This window comes from Cololabis saira, chromosome 24 (assembly GCF_033807715.1).
Source record: "Cololabis saira isolate AMF1-May2022 chromosome 24, fColSai1.1, whole genome shotgun sequence".
In the NCBI taxonomy this organism is placed as follows: domain Eukaryota; kingdom Metazoa; phylum Chordata; class Actinopteri; order Beloniformes; family Belonidae; genus Cololabis; species Cololabis saira.
The window spans coordinates 25,082,695-25,101,339 of NC_084610.1; the positions used below are offsets into that span (position 1 = coordinate 25,082,695).

General features: G+C 43.4%; 1 protein-coding gene across 2 annotated transcripts; it reads left to right on the top strand.

Moving 5' to 3' along the window:
* The first annotated feature begins 2,679 nt into the window (after window positions 1-2,679).
* rgn (regucalcin) lies at window positions 2,680-13,237 on the top strand. Of its 2 annotated transcripts, none has more exons than XM_061716229.1 (7): window positions 2,680-2,866; window positions 4,016-4,198; window positions 5,449-5,549; window positions 5,930-6,044; window positions 7,383-7,514; window positions 12,258-12,412; window positions 13,094-13,237. In XM_061716229.1, the coding sequence occupies exons 1-7, from the start codon at window positions 2,683-2,685 to the stop codon at window positions 13,142-13,144; spliced, it is 921 nt and encodes a 306-aa protein (XP_061572213.1). In that variant the 5' UTR covers window positions 2,680-2,682; the 3' UTR covers window positions 13,145-13,237. The 2 variants fall into 2 exon arrangements, with proteins under 2 accessions (XP_061572213.1, XP_061572214.1); XM_061716230.1 differs by lacking the exon at window positions 2,680-2,866 and adding an exon at window positions 3,297-3,329.
* The last annotated feature ends 5,408 nt before the right edge of the window (window positions 13,238-18,645 follow it).

Below are 18,645 nucleotides of genomic sequence, written 5' to 3' on the forward strand. Positions count from 1 at the left end.
CCTGCTGGACTGGATCTTTACTTTATCTCACCTGGATTATAAACCTGTTGTTTTACTGAGTTACTATTGTTGATCAGGAAGTTCTAGACTGTCAGGTGACTGGAGGGGGCGGGGCCTGGGCAGGTCACGTGACAGCAGCAGGTGGAGTGATCGCGTCACTGCTTTAAAGTTCCTGAACAGGTGAGTTTGTTTTACACGAGAGTTGTTCTGCACGCACATGTGAGTATTACAGAGTAGTGGTGTTGTGCCAAACAGTGATTCCTGCCAGAATGTGATTTATTCTGATTTGTGGCCGCGGGAGCGCGCACAGCCATAGCGTTTAAACGTCAGATTTTCCGATTATGAAGCTCAAGAATGAGATCAAGTCATATTTAGGCAGAAACAACTTTTCCATAACTGTATTTGGCCTTCAATCCATTTTTGGCAAGTGAAAAGACCCATTTTCAGGAGAGAAATCACTTTTTGTCACCGGGGCTGGAAGTCTGAGTTTGACACCAGACCAGACTCTGTTCAAAAATCATACCATTTAAGAAATCTACGGGCTGAGTTTGTGTCCGATGGTAAACAGATGTTTTTATTGTTGTTTCCGCACCCATTTTTTACTGTTCGGTGATTTTATAAAACCCCGAGATCCGCGTGCTCGTAACATTTTATAAGTTTTATAAGTTGTTTTTCTGTGCGATCCTGGTCACGTGACCCGGAAGTGAATCCAGCCGTGGTGCGTGTTTCTGTTGCCATGGTAACTACAGAAGTGAATCCAGCTGTGGTGCGTGTTTCTGTTGCCATGGTAACATATCATTAAAATCATCAGTAAACATATCATCACCATGTAACGAACAAAATACTTAACATTTCCAATTACTCCCAAAGCGAAATAACTCTTTTAAAACCTTAAAAGGTGTAAATCCATCCAGTGATTTGGTTTTGAAACTAATAACTATTACTACTAATATTTTGTGATGAATGTGAAATCACTGATCATTTATTTTTGAATGCATATATTCTAATATCTAATTCTAATATCTAATATCCCCTTTGGCAGGATAAACATTCACCCAAATGTTTTTGATCTGCAGGATTTCTCACCAAAAGTTATTATTTTTTGGACTTTGAATGGACAACAATAACAATGATTAATTCATTCTGATTAATAATATCATAATTTCTGGGTAAATTCCACAAATCCAAGTTTATGAAGGTGAAACCTCGATTTTGTGTTTTCCAGAACGAATTCCTTCACTTTTCTAAAGCCTTTAAACTCATGACAAAAAGAAATGTAATAGAACTTTAAAACATAATTGTTGAAATAATTTATTGGATAAGCCCCTTTCATTATTATTTTAAGTTGTTACGGCTGTAGTTTTACTAGTAAACCCGGTTCAGACCGGTTCTCTGTTACCCTGCAGCTGCGTCAGCAACATTTACCCGATTAACCTTTCCAGTAAACGTTAAGATTTATTCTGACAACATTTAACCCTTTAACCTTTACCGTCTAGTAAACGTTAAGATTTATTCTGACAACGTTTTAACCTTTAGCAGAAAACGCCTAAAAACAGTCCAGATGTGTTTAAACTCAGAGGTTTCATTCCGTCGTGGACGCCCTTAATTAATTGCTAATTAATACTTTAATATTATGCTTGGGTGGGGGTCTGTGGTCATGTGACTTCTAAATTACAGTCAGCACTCTCGCATGAATGTAAATCATGTGAGCTTCTTCTCTTTATTCTTCTAGTTCATTCTTCTTTTATAATGTTGGCTCATTCCCGCCCCCTGGTGGCCGGTGTGGTGATTGTTTCAGTTAAATGTGGTTATTGTTTCAGTTACATGTGGTTATTGTTTCAGTTAAATGTGGTTATTGTTTCAGTTAAATGTGGTTATTGTTTCAGTTAAATGTGGTTATTGTTTCAGTTACAGCTCAGCACTCAGCAGTTCAGCACATAAAAGTCATATCAGTATTACAAAATATACACTGAGAATCTAATTATTGTTAAAATAAAAAATAACTCACAAGTGCCATCTTATATTAAATCACATCTTTCAAGTAAAGAAAACAGTTTAAGGGCTTTCTTTTCTTTAACAAGACTCAAGGACTTACTCAAGAGCTTTAGCTCATTTCTCCAATGGGTCAAACATGGTTTGGTCTTAAAAAATCTACATTTGTGAATGAATAACTTTCCCAATAACACCAAATTATTAAGGACACATTCTTGTCTTCAACAAAATAATAATATTAATATAATATATAATATAGCAAAATGTTTCTAATGACTTTCTTAGTACATTTAAAGTCACAAAAATGTAAACCTTTAATGCAGAGTTGTCTCAGTTCAGGAGAGACCTTAGTGACGAATATCTTCTTAACCATCGACCTCAGAGAAACTGGCTTTTATCACTCTATTATAATGCTTAACATTGAATTTTGTATTTTTTGCAAAAATCATCAAACTGTAACACATTCCCAGTATTATCCAGAAAGTGTGCAACCGCCCAGACTCCCTTTGATTTCCAATCCTCTATATACACAGATTTGTTGTTCCTGTACAGTACCTGTTGTTCCATACAGGTGTGTTGTGTGGTGTAAAATTAACAGTCAGCTGTTAGTCCTGTTGTTTCCATGGAAACAGTCCGCTAGTTAGTCCTGTTGTTTCCATGGAGACATTGTTGCGTCCCCCCCAGGTGGACATGTCCTCGGTCCAGGTGAACGTGTCCTCGGTGAAGGTGGAGTCCGTGGTGGACACCAACGCTCTGGTTGGTGAAGGTCCACTGTGGGAGGAGACGGATCAAACGCTGCTGTTCGTGGACATCGCTGGACAGAAGATCCACCGCTGGAGTCCCCGCACCAACCAGGTCCAGACCCTGGAGACAGGTGAGACCTGGAGACAGGTAAGACCTGGAGACAGGTGAGACCTGGAGACAGGTGAGACCTGGAGACAGGTGAGTCCCTGGAGACAGGTGAGACCAGGTCCAGACCCTGGAGACAGGTGAGACCAGGTCCAGACCCTGGAGACAGGTGAGACCAGGTCCAGACCCTGGAGACAGGTGAGACCCCGCACCAACCAGGTCCAGACCCTGGAGACAGGTGAGTCCCCGCACCAACCAGGTCCAGACCCTGGAGACAGGTGAGACCCTGGAGACAGGTGAGACCAGGTCCAGACCCTGGAGACAGGTGAGACCCTGGAGACAGGTGAGACCAGGTCCAGACCCTGGAGACAGGTGAGACCCTGGAGACAGGTGAGACCAGGTCCAGACCCTGGAGACAGGTGAGACCAGGTCCAGACCCTGGAGACAGGTGAGTCCCCGCACCAACCAGGTCCAGACCCTGGAGACAGGTGAGACCCTGGAGCAGAGCCGACTGTTAGATTTGCGAGGCCCTGTGCGAAATGGCAAAATATTTGTGTTTTTCGGGTCGGATCGGGTGTCTATATGTGCAATTTTAACTCTCCAATGATCAAAATACTGGATACCTTCCCCTGTCTCATCATCATCATCTCTTGCCTCCACGCGGGGCCCCACGGCTGCTGGAGACCTGGTCTCTCTTGTGTCTCTTGTCTCCAGGGGACATGGTGGGGTTTGTGGTCCAGCTCTCACCTGTGTCTCTTGTCTCCAGGGGACATGGTGGGGTTTGTGGTCCAGCTCTCACCTGTGTCTCTTGTCTCCAGGGGACATGGTGGGGTTTGTGGTCCAGCTCTCACCTGTGTCTCTTGTCTCCAGGGGACATGGTGGGGTTTGTGGTCCAGCTCTCACCTGTGTCTCTTGTCTCCAGGGGACATGGTGGGGTTTGTGGTCCAGCTCTCACCTGTGTCTCTTGTCTCCAGGGGACATGGTGGGGTTTGTGGTCCAGCTCTCACCTGTGTCTCTTGTCTCCAGGGGACATGGTGGGGTTTGAGGTCCAGCTCTCACCTGTGTCTCTGTCTCCAGGGGACATGGTGGGGTTTGTGGTCCAGCTCTCACCTGTGTCTCCAGGGGACATGGTGGGGTTTGTGGTCCAGCCCTCACCTGTGTCTCTCGTCTCCAGGGGACATGGTGGGGTTTGCGGTCCAGCGCGGGACAGGTGGTTACGTCGCAGGTGTGGGTCGCAGCTTCGTGGCCGTTGATTGGTCCAGCCGGACGATGACATCACTGGCCGACATCGACCAGGACAAACCGAACAACCGATTGAACGATGGAAAGGTTGATCCGATTGGACGACTGCTGGCAGGTGAGCCTCGTTTTGCGTGCGTTTTTTCGAGTTTTTGCGTGCGTACGTTCGTTTTGCGTTCGTTTTGCGTTCGTTTTGAGTGCGTTCTGCGTGCGTTTTTTTGTGCGTTTTTTTGTGCGTTTTTGCGTGCGTTTTTGCGTGCGTTCGTGCGTTTTTGCGTGCGTTTTGCGTGCATTTTTTCGTGCGTTTTTGCATGCGTGCGTTCGTTTTGCGTGCATTTTTTCGTGCGTGCGTGCGATTTTGCGTGCGTTCTTGCGTGCGTTTTTGCATGCGTGCATTTTTTCGTATGTTTTTTCGTGCGTGCGTTCGTTTTGCGTGCGTTTTTTCGTGCGTGCGTTCGTTTTGCGTGCGTTTTTTCGTGCGTTAGTGCGTTTTTGCGTGCGTGCGTTCGTTTTGCGTGCGTTTTTGCGTGCGTTTTTTCGTGCGTTTTTTCGTGCGTTTTTGCGTGCATTTTGCGTGCGTTTTTGCGTGCGTGCGTTCGTTTTGCGTGCGTTTTTTCGTGCGTTTGTGCATTTTTGCGTGCGTGCGTGCGTTTTTTCGTGCGTTCGTGCGTTTTTTCGTGTGTGCGTTCGTTTTGCGTGCGTTTTTTCGTGCGTTTGTGCGTTTTTGCGTGCGTTCGTTTTGCGTGCGTTTTCATGTGCGTTCGTGCGTTTTTGCATGCATGCGTTCGTTATGCGTGCGTTGTTTCGTGCGTTTGTGCGTGCATTTGCGTTTTTTCGTGCGTTTTTGCGTGCGTGCGTTCGTTTTTTCATACATTTTTTTGTGCGTTTTGCGTGCGTTTTTTCGTGCGTTTGTGCATTTTTGCGTGCGTGCGTGCGTTTTTTCGTGCGTTCGTGCGTTTTTTCGTGTGTGCGTTCGTTTTGCGTGCGTTTTTTCGTGCGTTTGTGCGTTTTTGCGTGCGTTCGTTTTGCGTGCGTTTTCATGTGCGTTCGTGCGTTTTTGCATGCATGCGTTCGTTATGCGTGCGTTGTTTCGTGCGTTTGTGCGTGCATTTGCGTTTTTTCGTGCGTTTTTGCGTGCGTGCGTTCGTTTTTTCATACATTTTTTTGTGCGTTTTTGCGTACGTTTTTTTTTTACCTGTCTACCTGTGTTGCCATGGTTACCTGTCTACCTGTGTTGCCATGGTTACCTGTCTACCCGTGTTGCCATGGTTACCTGTCTACCCGTGTTGCCATGGTTACCTGTCTACCCGTGTTGCCATGGTTACCTGTCGACCCGTGTTGCCATGGTTACCGTGTGTCTTTTCCCAGGAACGATGGGGAAGGAGGAGCGACCCGGACAGGTCCAGAGGAAACAAGGATCTCTGTTCTCTCTGGACCGTGATCTCAGCGTGACCAAACACCTAAGCCAGGTAGGTTCACCCCGCAATTAGAAAAGTTGGACCACACTTTCTAATTGCAGGGTAATTAGGAGGTAATTATCAGACGTTTTGCCAAGTGTTCAAATCTTTATAAATATAATCTACAATTACCAGGTAATATTATGGAAACAACACACGCTTTCTTTTACAGTCCAGTTTCACTTTGGCAAATACACATAATTACATGGTACAAGAAAATACGTAATAATTACCTAGTACTGGGTAAATTACCCGGTAGTTACCATGTAATTACCTTGTAAATACAAGGTACTACTAGGTAATTACAGTGTAATTACCATGGTATTACCTGGTTATTACTGTACTGTAAAAGAAAGGGTTACAGGTAGGTTCACCTGCTCCTGTCCATCCAGGTGGACATCTCCAACGGCATGGACTGGTCTCTGGACAACAGGACTTTCTTCTACATCGACAGTTTGTCTCGGACCGTCGACGCCTTTGACTACGACCTGGACTCTGGACATTTGGGTAAAAGCCTCGTCATGTTCACCTGTTCACCTGTTCACCTGTTCACCAGTTCACCAGTTCACCTGTCCCTGTAAAAGCCTCGTCATGTTCACCTGTTCACCTGTTCACCTGTTCACCTGTCCCTGTAAAAGCCTCGTCATGTTCACCTGTTCACCTGTTCAACTGTCCCTGTGTTCTGGTAAACGGCAGGAAGTGCTGCTGTTACCATGGTAACAACTCCCCCTCCCAACGACAGGAAGTGCTGCTGTTATGGTTACAACCCCCCCCTCCCAACGGCAGGAAGTGCTGCTGTTACCATGGTAACAACCCCCCCTCCCAACGACAGGAAGTGCTGCTGTTACCATGGTAACAACCCCCCCTCCCAACGACAGGAAGTGCTGCTGTTACCATGGTAACAACCCCCCCTCCCAACGACAGGAAGTGCTGCTGTTACCATGGTAACAACCCCCCCTCCCAACGACAGGAAGTGCTGCTGTTACCATGGTAACAACCCCCCCTCCCAACGACAGGAAGTGCTGCTGTTACCATGGTAACAACCCCCCCTCCCAACGACAGGAAGTGCTGCTGTTACCATGGTAACAACTCCCCTCCCAACGGCAGGAAGTGCTGCTGTTACCATGGTAACAGCAGCACTTGGTGGTGTTTCTGTTGCCTAGGTAACCGCCGGGTGGTGTTTCTGTTGCCTAGGTAACCGCCGGGTGGTGTTTCTGTTACCTAGGTAACCGTCGGGCGGTGTTTCCGTTACCTAGGTAACCGTCGGGTGGTGTTTCTGTTGCCTAGGTAACCGCCGGGTGGTGTTTCTGTTGCCTAGGTAACCGCCGGGTGGTGTTTCTGTTGCCTAGGTAACCGCCGGGTGGTGTTTCTGTTACCTAGGTAACCGTCGGGCGGTGTTTTTGTTACCTAGGTAACCGTCGGGTGGTGTTTCTGTTGTCTAGGTAACCGTCGGGTGGTGTTTCTGTTACCTAGGTAACCGTCGGGTGGTGTTTCCGTTACCTAGGTAACCGTCGGGTGGTGTTTCTGTTACCTAGGTAACCGTCGGGTGGTGTTTCCGTTACCTAGGTAACCGTCGGGTGGTGTTTCTGTTACCTAGGTAACCGTTGGGTGGTGTTTCCGTTACCTAGGTAACCGTCGGGTGGTGTTTCTGTTACCTAGGTAACCGTCGGGTGGTGTTTCTGTTACCTAGGTAACCGTCGGGCGGTGTTTCTGTTACCTAGGTAACCGTCGGGCGGTGTTTCTGTTACCTAGGTAACCGGCGGGCGGTGTTTCTGTTACCTAGGTAACCGTCGGGCGGTGTTTCTGTTACCTAGGTAACCGTCGGGCGGTGTTTCTGTTACCTAGGTAACCGGCGGGCGGTGTACCACATGGAGGACGGGGAGGGGATCCCTGACGGGATGACGGTCGACACCGACGGTCGTCTCTGGGTCGCCTGTTACGACGGAGGGAGAGTGATCCACATCGACCCGGCAACCGGTGAGTTATACTGGTTTATACTGGTTTATACTGGTTTATACTGGTTATACTGGTTATACTGGTTTATACTGGTTTATACTGGTTATACTGGTTATACTGGTTTATACTGGTTTATACTGGTTATACTGGTTTTACTGGTTATACTGGTTATACTGGTTATACTGGTTACACTGGTTTATACTGGTTTATACTGGTTATACTGGTTTTACTGGTTTTACTGGTTTATACTGGTTTATACTGGTTATACTGGTTTCACTTTATTTTCGGGTTTATTTTCGGGTTTTTTCTGTTTTGTTTTTTTTTTTTTTAGGGTTTATTTTGGGGTTTTTTCGGGTTTATTTTCGGGTTTTTTCGGGTTTATTTTTGGGTTTTTTCGGGTTTATTTTCGGGTTTTTTCGGGTTTATTTTCGGGTTTTTTCGGGTTTATTTTTGGGTTTTTTCTGGGTTTTTTTCGGTTTTTTTCTGGTTTATTTTTGGGTTTTTTCGGGTTTATTTTCGGGTGTGTTTCGGGTTTTTTCGGGTTTATTTTTGGGTTTTTTCTGGTTTATTTTTGGGTTTTTTCTGGTTTATTTTTGGATTTTTTCGGGTTTATTTTTGGGTTTTTTCTGGTTTATTTTTGGGTTTTTTCGGGTTTATTTTCGGGTTTTTTCTGGTTCATTTTTGGGTTTTTTCGGGTTTATTTTCGGGTTTTTTCTGGTTTATTTTTGGGTTTTTTCGGGTTTATTTTCGGGTTTTTTCGGGTTTATTTTCGGGTGTGTTTCTGTTTTTTTCGGGTTTATTTTTGGGTTTTTTCAGGTTTATTTTCGGGTTTTTTCGGGTTTATTTTCGGGTTTATTTTTGGGTTTTTTCAGGTTTATTTTCGGGTTTTTTCGGGTTTATTTTCGGGTATGTTTCGGGTTTTTTTCGGGTTTATTTTTGGGTTTTTTCTGGTTTGTTTTTGTTTTTTTTCGGGTTTATTTTGTTTTTTTTTCTGGTTTATTTTCGGGTGTGTTTCGGGTTTTTTCGGGTTTATTTTCTGTTTTTTTCTGGTTTATTTTTGTTTTTTTTTCGGGTTTATTTTCGGGTGTGTTTCTGTTTTTTTCGGGTTTATTTTTGGGTTTTTTCAGGTTTATTTTCGGGTTTTTTCGGGTTTATTTTCGGGTTTATTTTTGGGTTTTTTCAGGTTTATTTTCGGGTTTTTTCGGGTTTATTTTCGGGTATGTTTCGGGTTTTTTTCGGGTTTATTTTTGGGTTTTTTCTGGTTTGTTTTTGTTTTTTTTCGGGTTTATTTTGTTTTTTTTCTGGTTTATTTTCGGGTGTGTTTCGGGTTTTTTCGGGTTTATTTTCGGGTTTTTTCTGGTTTATTTTTGTTTTTTTTTCGGGTTTATTTTCGGGTTTTTTCGGGTTTATTTTTGGGTTTTTTCTGGTTTGTTTTTGTTTTTTTTTGGGTTTATTTTGGGGTTTTTTCGGGTTTATTTTGGGGTTTATTTTCGGGTTTTTTCGGGTTTATTTTTGGGTTTTTTCTGGTTTGTTTTTGTTTTTTTTTGGGTTTATTTTGGGTTTTTTTCGGGTTTATTTTCGGGTGTGATTCGGGTTTTTTCGGGTTTATTTTCGGGTTTTTTCTGGTTCATTTTTGGGTTTTTTCGGGTTTATTTTCGGGTTTTTTCTGGTTCATTTTTGTTTTTTTTCGGGTTTATTTTCGGGTTTTTTCGGGTTTATTTTCGGGTTTTTTCGGGTTTATTTTCGGGTTTTTTCGGGTTTATTTTCGGTTATGTTTCGAGTTTTTTTCGGGTTTATTTTTGGGTTTTTTCTGTTTTGTTTTTGTTTTTTTTCGGGTTTATTTTGGGTTTTTTTCGGGTTTATTTTGGGGTTTATTTTCGGGTTTTTTCGGGTTTATTTTTGGGTTTTTTCGGGTTTATTTTCGGGTTTTTTCGGGTTTATTTTTGGGTTTTTTCGGGTTTATTTTCGGGTGTGTTTCTGGTTTATTTTTGGGTTTGTTTTTTCTGGTTTATTTTTGGGTGTTTTCGGGTTTATTTTTGGGTTTTTTCAGGTTTATTTTTGGGTTTTTTTCTGGTTTTTTTTCGGGTTTTTTCTGGTTCATTTTTGGGTTTTTTCGGGTTTATTTTCGGGTTTTTTCTGGTTTATTTTTGGGTTTTTTCGGGTTTATTTTCGGGTTTTTTCGGGTTTATTTTCGGGTGTGTTTCTGGTTTTTTCGGGTTTGTTTTTGGGTTTTTTCAGGTTTATTTTCGGGTTTTTTCGGGTTTATTTTCGGGTATGTTTCGGGTTTTTTTCGGGTTTATTTTTGGTTTTTTTCTGGTTTGTTTTTGTTTTTTTTTCGGGTTTATTTTGGGTTTTTTTTCTGGTTTATTTTCGGGTGTGTTTCGGGTTTTTTCTGGTTTATTTTCGGGTTTTTTCTGGTTTATTTTTGGGTTTTTTCGGGTTTATTTTCGGGTTTTTTCTGGTTTATTTTTGGGTTTTTTCGGGTTTATTTTCGGTTATGTTTCGAGTTTTTTTCGGGTTTGTTTTTGGGTTTTTTCTGTTTTTTTTTTTTTTTTTTTTTTTGGGTTTATTTTGGGGTTTTTTCGGGTTTATTTTGGGGTTTATTTTCGGGTTTTTTCGGGTTTATTTTTGGGTTTTTTCTGGTTTATTTTCGGGTTTTTTCGGGTTTATTTTTGGGTTTATTTTTGGGTTTATTTTCGGGTGTGTTTCGGGTTTTTTCGGGTTTATTTTGGGGTTTTTTCTGGTTTATTTTTGTTTTTTTTTCGGGTTTATTTTCGGGTTTTTTCGGGTGTGTTTCGGGTTTTTTCGGGTTTATTTTGGGGTTTTTTCTGGTTTATTTTTGTTTTTTTTCGGGTTTATTTTCGGGTTTTTTCGGGTTTATTTTCGGGTTTTTTCGGGTTTATTTTCGGGTATGTTTCGGGTTTTTTTCTGGTTTATTTTTGGTTTTTTTCGGGTTTGTTTTTGGGTTTTTTCAGGTTTATTTTCGGGTTTTTTCGGGTTTATTTTCGGGTATGTTTCGGGTTTTTTTCGGGTTTATTTTTGGTTTTTTTCTGGTTTGTTTTTGTTTTTTTTTCGGGTTTATTTTGGGTTTTTTTTTCTGGTTTATTTTCGGGTGTGTTTCGGGTTTTTTCTGGTTTATTTTCGGGTTTTTTCTGGTTCATTTTTGGGTTTTTTCGGGTTTATTTTCGGGTTTTTTCTGGTTTATTTTTGGGTTTTTTCGGGTTTATTTTCGGTTATGTTTCGAGTTTTTTTCGGGTTTATTTTTGGGTTTTTTCTGTTTTGTTTTTGTTTTTTTTTTGGGTTTATTTTGGGGTTTTTTCGGGTTTATTTTGGGGTTTATTTTCGGGTTTTTTCGGGTTTATTTTTGGGTTTTTTCTGGTTTATTTTCGGGTTTTTTCGGGTTTATTTTTGGGTTTTTTCGGGTTTATTTTCGGGTGTGTTTCGGGTTTTTTCTGGTTTATTTTGGGGTTTTTTCTGGTTTATTTTTGGTTTTTTCGGGTTTATTTTCGGGTTTTTTCGGGTTTATTTTCGGGTTTTTTCGGGTTTATTTTCGGGTATGTTTCGGGTTTTTTTCTGGTTTATTTTTGGTTTTTTTCGGGTTTGTTTTTGGGTTTTTTCAGGTTTATTTTCGGGTTTTTTCGGGTTTATTTTCGGGTATGTTTCGGGTTTTTTTCGGGTTTATTTTTGGTTTTTTTCTGGTTTGTTTTTGTTTTTTTTTCGGGTTTATTTTGGGGTTTTTTTCTGGTTTATTTTCGGGTGTGTTTCGGGTTTTTTCTGGTTTATTTTCGGGTTTTTTCTGGTTCATTTTTGGGTTTTTTCGGGTTTATTTTCGGGTTTTTTCTGGTTTATTTTTGGGTTTTTTCGGGTTTATTTTCGGTTATGTTTCGAGTTTTTTTCGGGTTTATTTTTGGGTTTTTTCTGTTTTGTTTTCGTTTTTTTTTGGGTTTATTTTGGGGTTTTTTCGGGTTTATTTTGGGGTTTATTTTCGGGTTTTTTCGGGTTTATTTTTGGGTTTTTTCTGGTTTATTTTCGGGTTTTTTCGGGTTTATTTTTGGGTTTTTTCGGGTTTATTTTCGGGTGTGTTTCGGTTTTTTTCGGGTTTATTTTCGGGTTTTTTCGGGTGTGTTTCGGGTTTTTTCGGGTTTATTTTGGGGTTTTTTCTGGTTTATTTTTGTTTTTTTTCGGGTTTATTTTCGGGTTTTTTCGGGTTTATTTTGGGGTTTTTTCTGGTTTATTTTTGTTTTTTTTCGGGTTTATTTTCGGGTTTTTTCGGGTGTGTTTCGGGTTATACTGGTTTTACTGGTTTCACTGGTTTTACTGGTTATACTGGTTTCACCTGTCCTCTCAGGTGTGTCTAACCCTCACCTGTCCTCTCAGGTGTGTCTAACCCTCACCTGTCCTCTCAGGTGTGTCTAACCCTCACCTGTCCTCTCAGGTGTGTCTAACCCTCACCTGTCCTCTCAGGTGTGTCTAACCCTCACCTGTCCTCTCAGGTGTGTCTAACCCTCACCTGTCCTGTCCTCCCAGGTGTGTCTAACCCTCACCTGTCCTCTCAGGTGTGTCTAACCCTCACCTGTCCTCTCAGGTGTGTCTAACCCTCACCTGTCCTCCCAGGTGTGTCTAACCCTCACCTGTCCTCTCAGGTGTGTTAGGTCTAACCCTCACCTGTCCTCTCAGGTGTGTCTAACCCTCACCTGTCCTCTCAGGTGTGTCTAACCCTCACCTGTCCTCTCAGGTGTGTCTAACCCTCACCTGTCCTCCCAGGTGTGCGTCTCCAGACGGTTTACCTGCCGGTCACCAAGACCACCTCCTGCTGTTTTGGGGGTCCGGATTATTCTGACCTGTACGTGACCTCGGCCCGTCTGGGCCTCGACCAATCAGAGAGCAGCAGGCAGCCGCTGGCGGGAAACACCTTCAGGGTGAGACACCTGTCCAAACTCACCTGTCTGTCAACTCACCTGTCTGTCAACTCACCTGTCCACAGCTCACCTGTTCATAACTCACCTTTCCAAACTCACCTGTCCATCAGCTCACCTGTCCACAGCTCACCTGTTCATAACTCACCTTTCCAAACTCACCTGTCCATCAGCTCACCTGTCCACAGCTCACCTGTTCATAACTCACCTTTCCAAACTCACCTGTCGATAACTCTGACTTTTTTCTCGACATTTTGACTTTTTTCTCAAAATTTTGACCTTTTTCTCGACATTTTGACTTTTTCAAATCAGTCTCCATCACTCTCCTGTCCATCAGTCTTTACCTGTCCATCAGTCTTTACCTGTCCATCACTCTCCTGTCCATCACTCTCCTGTCCATCACTCACCTGTCCATCACTCTCCTGTCCATCACTCTCCTGTCCATCACTCTCCTGTCCATCAGTCTTTACCTGTCCATCAGTTACCTGTCCATCACTCACCTGTCCATCAGTCTTTACCTGTCCATCAGTCACCTGTCCATCACTCACCTGTCCATCAGTCTTTACCTGTCCATCAGTCACCTGTCCATCACTCACCTGTCCATCAGTCTTTACCTGTCCATCACTCACCTGTCCATCAGTCTTTACCTGTCCATCACTCACCTGGGCTGTTTGTGTTTTGCAGGTGAGAGGACTTGGGGTCAAAGGTCGACCGTCCCAGTCGTTTTCTGGATGATCTTCAGGACGAGGAGACGAGTTAATCTGATCAACTGATCAGATTAATTTATCTGATCAACTGATCAGATTAGTTAATCTGATCAATTGATCAGATTAACTAATCTGATCACTTTTCTCAAAGTGCATAATGAAAACAAAAATCTTCCCCCAGTTCTAACTAATATAGAAACATGCAGCATGTGTTTCTTCATTCTAATTCTGATAAAAGACTTTTCATTTTTTGCGGCTCCAGACATATTTGTTTTTTGTGTTTTTGGTCCAATATGGATCTAAAGCATGTTTTGTTGCCGACCGCTGGTTTAGATCACCGATCATCGGTGAGATGATCAGTTTACTGCTGATTCTGAGAAGAACTGTAACATCAGCCGATCAGGAAAAAGACCATGTGACTCAGCAATATGTGTGTAAAAGATGGAAATAAAGACAAATTTAAACCACATAGTCTATTTGCCAGCCTATAGAGCCCTAATGTGAACCCGGAAATGTTGAGTACCCCTGCATGATTATTCTACCTAAACTCTTGTTCCTTTTCCAATCCTTACCTGTGGAGGTTCCAACTAAACAGTTTAATGAATGGAATCGGATAATATCTAGGTTTATATGGCAGAATAAGAAACCAAGGGTCTGCTATAAAACTTTGCACCTGCCAAAAGATGAAGGAGGGTTGTCACTCCCATGCTTGGAGAGCTATTACAAGGCAGCACAACTGCAATACGCCATCTACTGGTGTGATGAGAACTGCGATGCAAAATGGAAGGAACTAGAGCTGAGCCGACTTGATATCCCTCTTCAATCTTTACTAGGTGATAAAAGCCTCAAAAACAAGTACTCAAGCTATTTAAGTGACCTTACAAAAGTTCTCCTTAACATCTGGTTCAAAGAGGTCAGTAATTCCCACTTGGAGAGGAAATCAAGGCTACTAAGGTGGGTCGAACATGACAGGGATTTTAAACCAGCACAAATTGATCTGAGATTTAAAGAAATGACCCGAAAAGGCATCACTTCGTATTGTGTAATCTCATCTGATACAGGTCTGGAAAGTTTTCGACAAATGCAGGAAAAATATGATTTAGACAAGCAGGACTTTTATAGATATTTATATATAAGCATCATTTTGATAAAAATGTCAAAACATCAGGTGATTCTGACACGGACCTTATTAGCACGATTACTGAAGCCTACAAGGGTAAAATCATTAAGAAAGTGGTTTCTAGAATATATTCATGCCTGCAATCCTCCAAAGCAAAGTCTACATTCTATGTTAAATGTATGTGGAAGAAGGAAGCAAAAATAACACTGTCAGAAGGTGAATGGTTGAATATATGTCGAATTAACTCCTCCACTACCAGTTCAGGGCAGTGGAGGGAATTTGCATGGAAGAACATAATCAGGTATTTCATAACCCCGAGAAGGACATAATTATCTACAAGGTGGCAGAACTGGATCTGGATACTGTTGGAGACAATGCAATAATTCAATGGCTGACCACTGTCATATCTGTTGGTGTTGCCCAGTGATCCAACCTTACTGGCTGGATGTAGCTAGAGAGATAAAATCAATTCTTGGCTTTGGAATTGAGTATAGCTTGAAATCTGTTTATCTGTGTAATCTACCAACTGAAATCAATCCCCAGGATGTATACCTTTTGAAAATATTGCTTATAGCCGGCAAAAAGTCACTAACAAGGAAGTGGTTTAAGAGGGAGCCGCCGACAGTGAGAGAGTGGATAACACTGTGGAAGAAATACGTGAAATGGAATTGCTGACCTTCTCCCTACGACTGTGTGGTGATAAGCCCCAGAAATATTGGGGGAAATGGCTAAAGTATATGAGTGAGAGACTGTTATAGAGCAACTACCCCAGTGATTAATTTGTTTAATTTGTATACTATGATGGATGTTTATTGTTACTTAATATCTTGGACTGATTGGAAATCACATCGGCATTGGAAATTTCCTTGTTGATATTATTACCCACGATTGTTTTATCAACTTTGTTCCCCTGACTGTTTTTTACTCTGCATATTGGATGGACTTACTGTACACTGGAGGGACTCGCACCCAGGGCTGGCTAACCTCTCCTCTCACACCCAGGAACTATAGTAACCCTTTATTACCGAGAGCAATATCTGTTTTTTGGTTTTGTTTTTTTGATACATCATAATACACCCCCTTCAGTGACCTGTATGTTCTGTGCTGTTCGATTTATGTCATGTTTTTTTCAGCACATAAAATTCTGTATTATAAAACTAAAAAAAAATAAAAAGTAAAAAAAAAAAATGACGTCCTTCTACTGACGATTGAAAACTGGCCAGGAAGCCTGGGAAAGAGGCAAGAATGTGGCGCATCATGGTAAAGAGCTGTACATTGTTAAAGAGACTGAGAGTTCAATTCCCGCCAGAGTTCTTCAGCTCGTTGACTTTAAGTAGCACAAATCTACTTTTAGAGTTCAACACACAAACTGAAAAGTTAAATGCGCTATATGAGAGATGTCTTCTGTCTGAGTGTAGTTGGTGGTGTGGAGGGTTTGCTCCCGCCTTTAAGGCGCCAATGAAAAGGTGTTGAATGCTGTTTCAAACCCTCCTCAGTATCTGGAGGAATCAGACCTTATAATTGGACCATTTTTTAAATGATGTCCTTCAACCCAGGACTGAAAACTGGCCAGGAAGCACGCAAAGGAGGCAAGTATGTTGTGCACCATGGAAGAGTGCCACACGTTGTTAAACAGACTGAGAGTTCAATTCCCGCCGGACTTCTTCATCCAGTTGTCTTTAAGTAAAACTAAATCCACTTTTAGAGTTCAACACTCAAAATGAAAAGATAAATGCCCTATGAGAGATGTCTTCCCCCAAGGATACTGGTGGTGTGGAGGGTTTGCTCAGGGCTTTAAGGTGCCAATGAAAGGGTGGTGCATGCTGGTTCAAACCCTACCCATCCTCAGTATCTGGAGAGGTAGAGGGATCAGACCTTATACCTGGACCACTTTTAAAATGACATCCTTCTACTGACGATTGAAAACTGGCCAGGAAGCCTGGGAAAGAGGCAATAATGTGGAGCCTCATGGTAAAGAGCTGTACATTGTTAAAGAGACTGAGAGTTCAATTCCCGCCAGAGTTCTTCAGCCCGTTGACTTTAAGTAGCACAAAATCCACTTTTAGAGTTCAACACTCAAAATGAAAAGATAAATGCACTAAGAGAGATGTCTTCCCCCAAGGATACTGGTGGTGTGGAGTGTTTGCTCAGGGCTTTAAGGCGCCAATGAAAAGGTGGTGCATGCTGGTTCAAACCCTCCTCAGTATCTGGAGGAATCAGACCATATAATTGGACCACTTTTTAAATGATGTCCTTCAACCGAGGACTGAAAACTGGCCAGGAAGCCTGCAAAGGAGTCAAGTATGTTGTGCACCATGGAAGAGTGCCGCACGTTGTTAAAGAGACTGTGAGTTCAATTCCCGTTGGAGGTCTTCATCCAGTTGTCTTTAAGTAGAACTAAATCTACTTATAGAGTTCAACACTCAAAATGAAAAGATAAATGCACTAAGAGAGATGTCTTCCCCCAAGGATACTGGTGGTGTGGAGGGTTTGCTCAGGGCTATAAGGTGCCAATGAAAGGGTGGTGCATGCTGGTTCAAACCCGCAGTATCTGGAGAGGTAGAGGCATCAGACCTTATACCTGGACCACTTTTAAAATGACGTCCTTCTACTGACGATTGAAAACTGGCCAGGAAGCCTGGGAAAGAGGCAATAATGTGGCGCCTCCTGGTAAAGAGCTGTACATTGGTAAAGAGACTGTGAGTTCAATTCCCGCCAGAGGTCTTCAGCTCGTTGACTTTAAGTAGCACAAATTCCACTTTTAGAGTTCCACACTCAAAATGAAAAGATAAATGCACTAAGAGAGATGTCTTCCCCCAAGGATACTGGTGGTGTGGAGGGTTTGCTCAGGGCTATAAGGCGCCAATGAAAGGGTGGTGCATGCTGGTTCAAACCCTCCCCATCCTCACAATCTGATGAGGTAGAGGCATCAGACCTTATACCTGGACCATTTTTAAAATGACGTGCTTCTACTGACCATTGAAAACCGCCAGGAAGCCTGGGAAATAGGCAAGAATGTGGCGCCTAGTGGTAAAGAGCTGTACATTGTTAAAGAGACTGTGAGTTCAATTCCCGCCAGAGGTCTTCAGCCCGTTGACTTTAAGTAGAACTAAATCCACTTTTAGAGTTCAACACTCAAAATGAAAAGATAAATGCACTAAGAGAGATGTCTTCACCCAAGGATACTGGTGGTGTGGAGGGTTTGCTCAGGGCTTTAAGGTGCCAATGAAAAGGTGGTCCATGCTGGTTCAAACCCTCCCCATCCTCAGTATCTGGAGGGGATGAGAGGTTAGGAGTGCTAGGGGGATGAGGTAGGATGAGGAGGGATCAGGTAGGATGAGGAGGGCTAGGGGGTCAGGTAGGATGAGGAGGGGTCAGGTAGGATGAGGAGGGCTAGGGGGTCAGGTAGGATGAGGAGGGGTCAGGTAGGATGAGGAGGGTTAGGGGGTCAGGTAGGATGAGGATGAGGATGAGGAGGGGTCAGGTAGGATGAGGAGGGCTTGGTGTGGTCAGGTAGGATGAGGACAGCTAGGGGGTCAGGTAGGATGAGGATGAGGGCTAGGGGGTCAGGTAGGATGAGGATGAGGGCTAGGGGGTCAGGTAGGATGAGGAGGGGTCAGGTAAGATGAGGAGGGGTCAGGTAAGATGAGGAGGGGTCAGGTAGGATGAGGAGGGGTCAGGTAGGATGAGGAGGGGTCAGGTAAGATGAGGAGGGGTCAGGTAAGATGAGGAGGGGTCAGGTAAGATGAGGAGGGGTCAGGTAAGATGAGGAGGGGTCAGGTAAGATGAGGAGGGGTCAGGTAAGATGAGGAGGGGTCAGGTAGGATGAGGAGGGGTCAGGTAAGATGAGGAGGGGTCAGGTAAGATGAGGAGGGGTCAGGTAAGATGAGGAGGGGTCAGGTAAGATGAGGAGGGGTCAGGTAAGATGAGGAGGGGTCAGGTAAGATGAGGAGGGGTCAGGTAAGATGAGGAGGGGTCAGGTAGGATGAGGAGGGGTCAGGTAAGATGAGGAGGGGTCAGGTAAGATGAGGAGGGGTCAGGTAGGATGAGGAGGGGTCAGGTAGGATGAGGAGGGGTCAGGTAGGATGAGGAGGGGTCAGGTAGGATGAGGAGGGGTCAGGTAGGATGAGGAGTGCTAGGGGGGTCAGGTAGGATGAGGATGAGGAGGGGTCAGGTAGGATGAGGAGGGGTCAGGTAGGATGAGGAGTGCTAGGGGGGTCAGGTAGGATGAGGAGTGCTAGGGGGGTCAGGTAGGATGATGAGGGCTAGGGGGTCAGGTAGGATGAGGATGAGGAGTGGTCAGGTAGGATGAGGAGGGGTCAGGTAGGATGAAGATGAGGAGGGCAGGAGGACTAGAGGCGAAAGGCAAGAGGTGGGCTGGGGACATGAGGAAAGACAGCTTGGGGGGG

Excerpts from the sequence above, each read along its gene's own strand:
- rgn (XM_061716229.1), top strand. The coding sequence starts at position 2,683 with ATGTCCTCGGTCCAGGTGAACGTGTCCTCGGTGAAGGTGGAGTCCGTG. Across the intron at positions 5,550-5,929 it reads TGACCAAACACCTAAGCCAG|GTGGACATCTCCAACGGCAT; the intron begins GTAGGTTCACCC and ends CTGTCCATCCAG. Across the intron at positions 6,045-7,382 it reads CCTGGACTCTGGACATTTGG|GTAACCGGCGGGCGGTGTAC; the intron begins GTAAAAGCCTCG and ends TCTGTTACCTAG.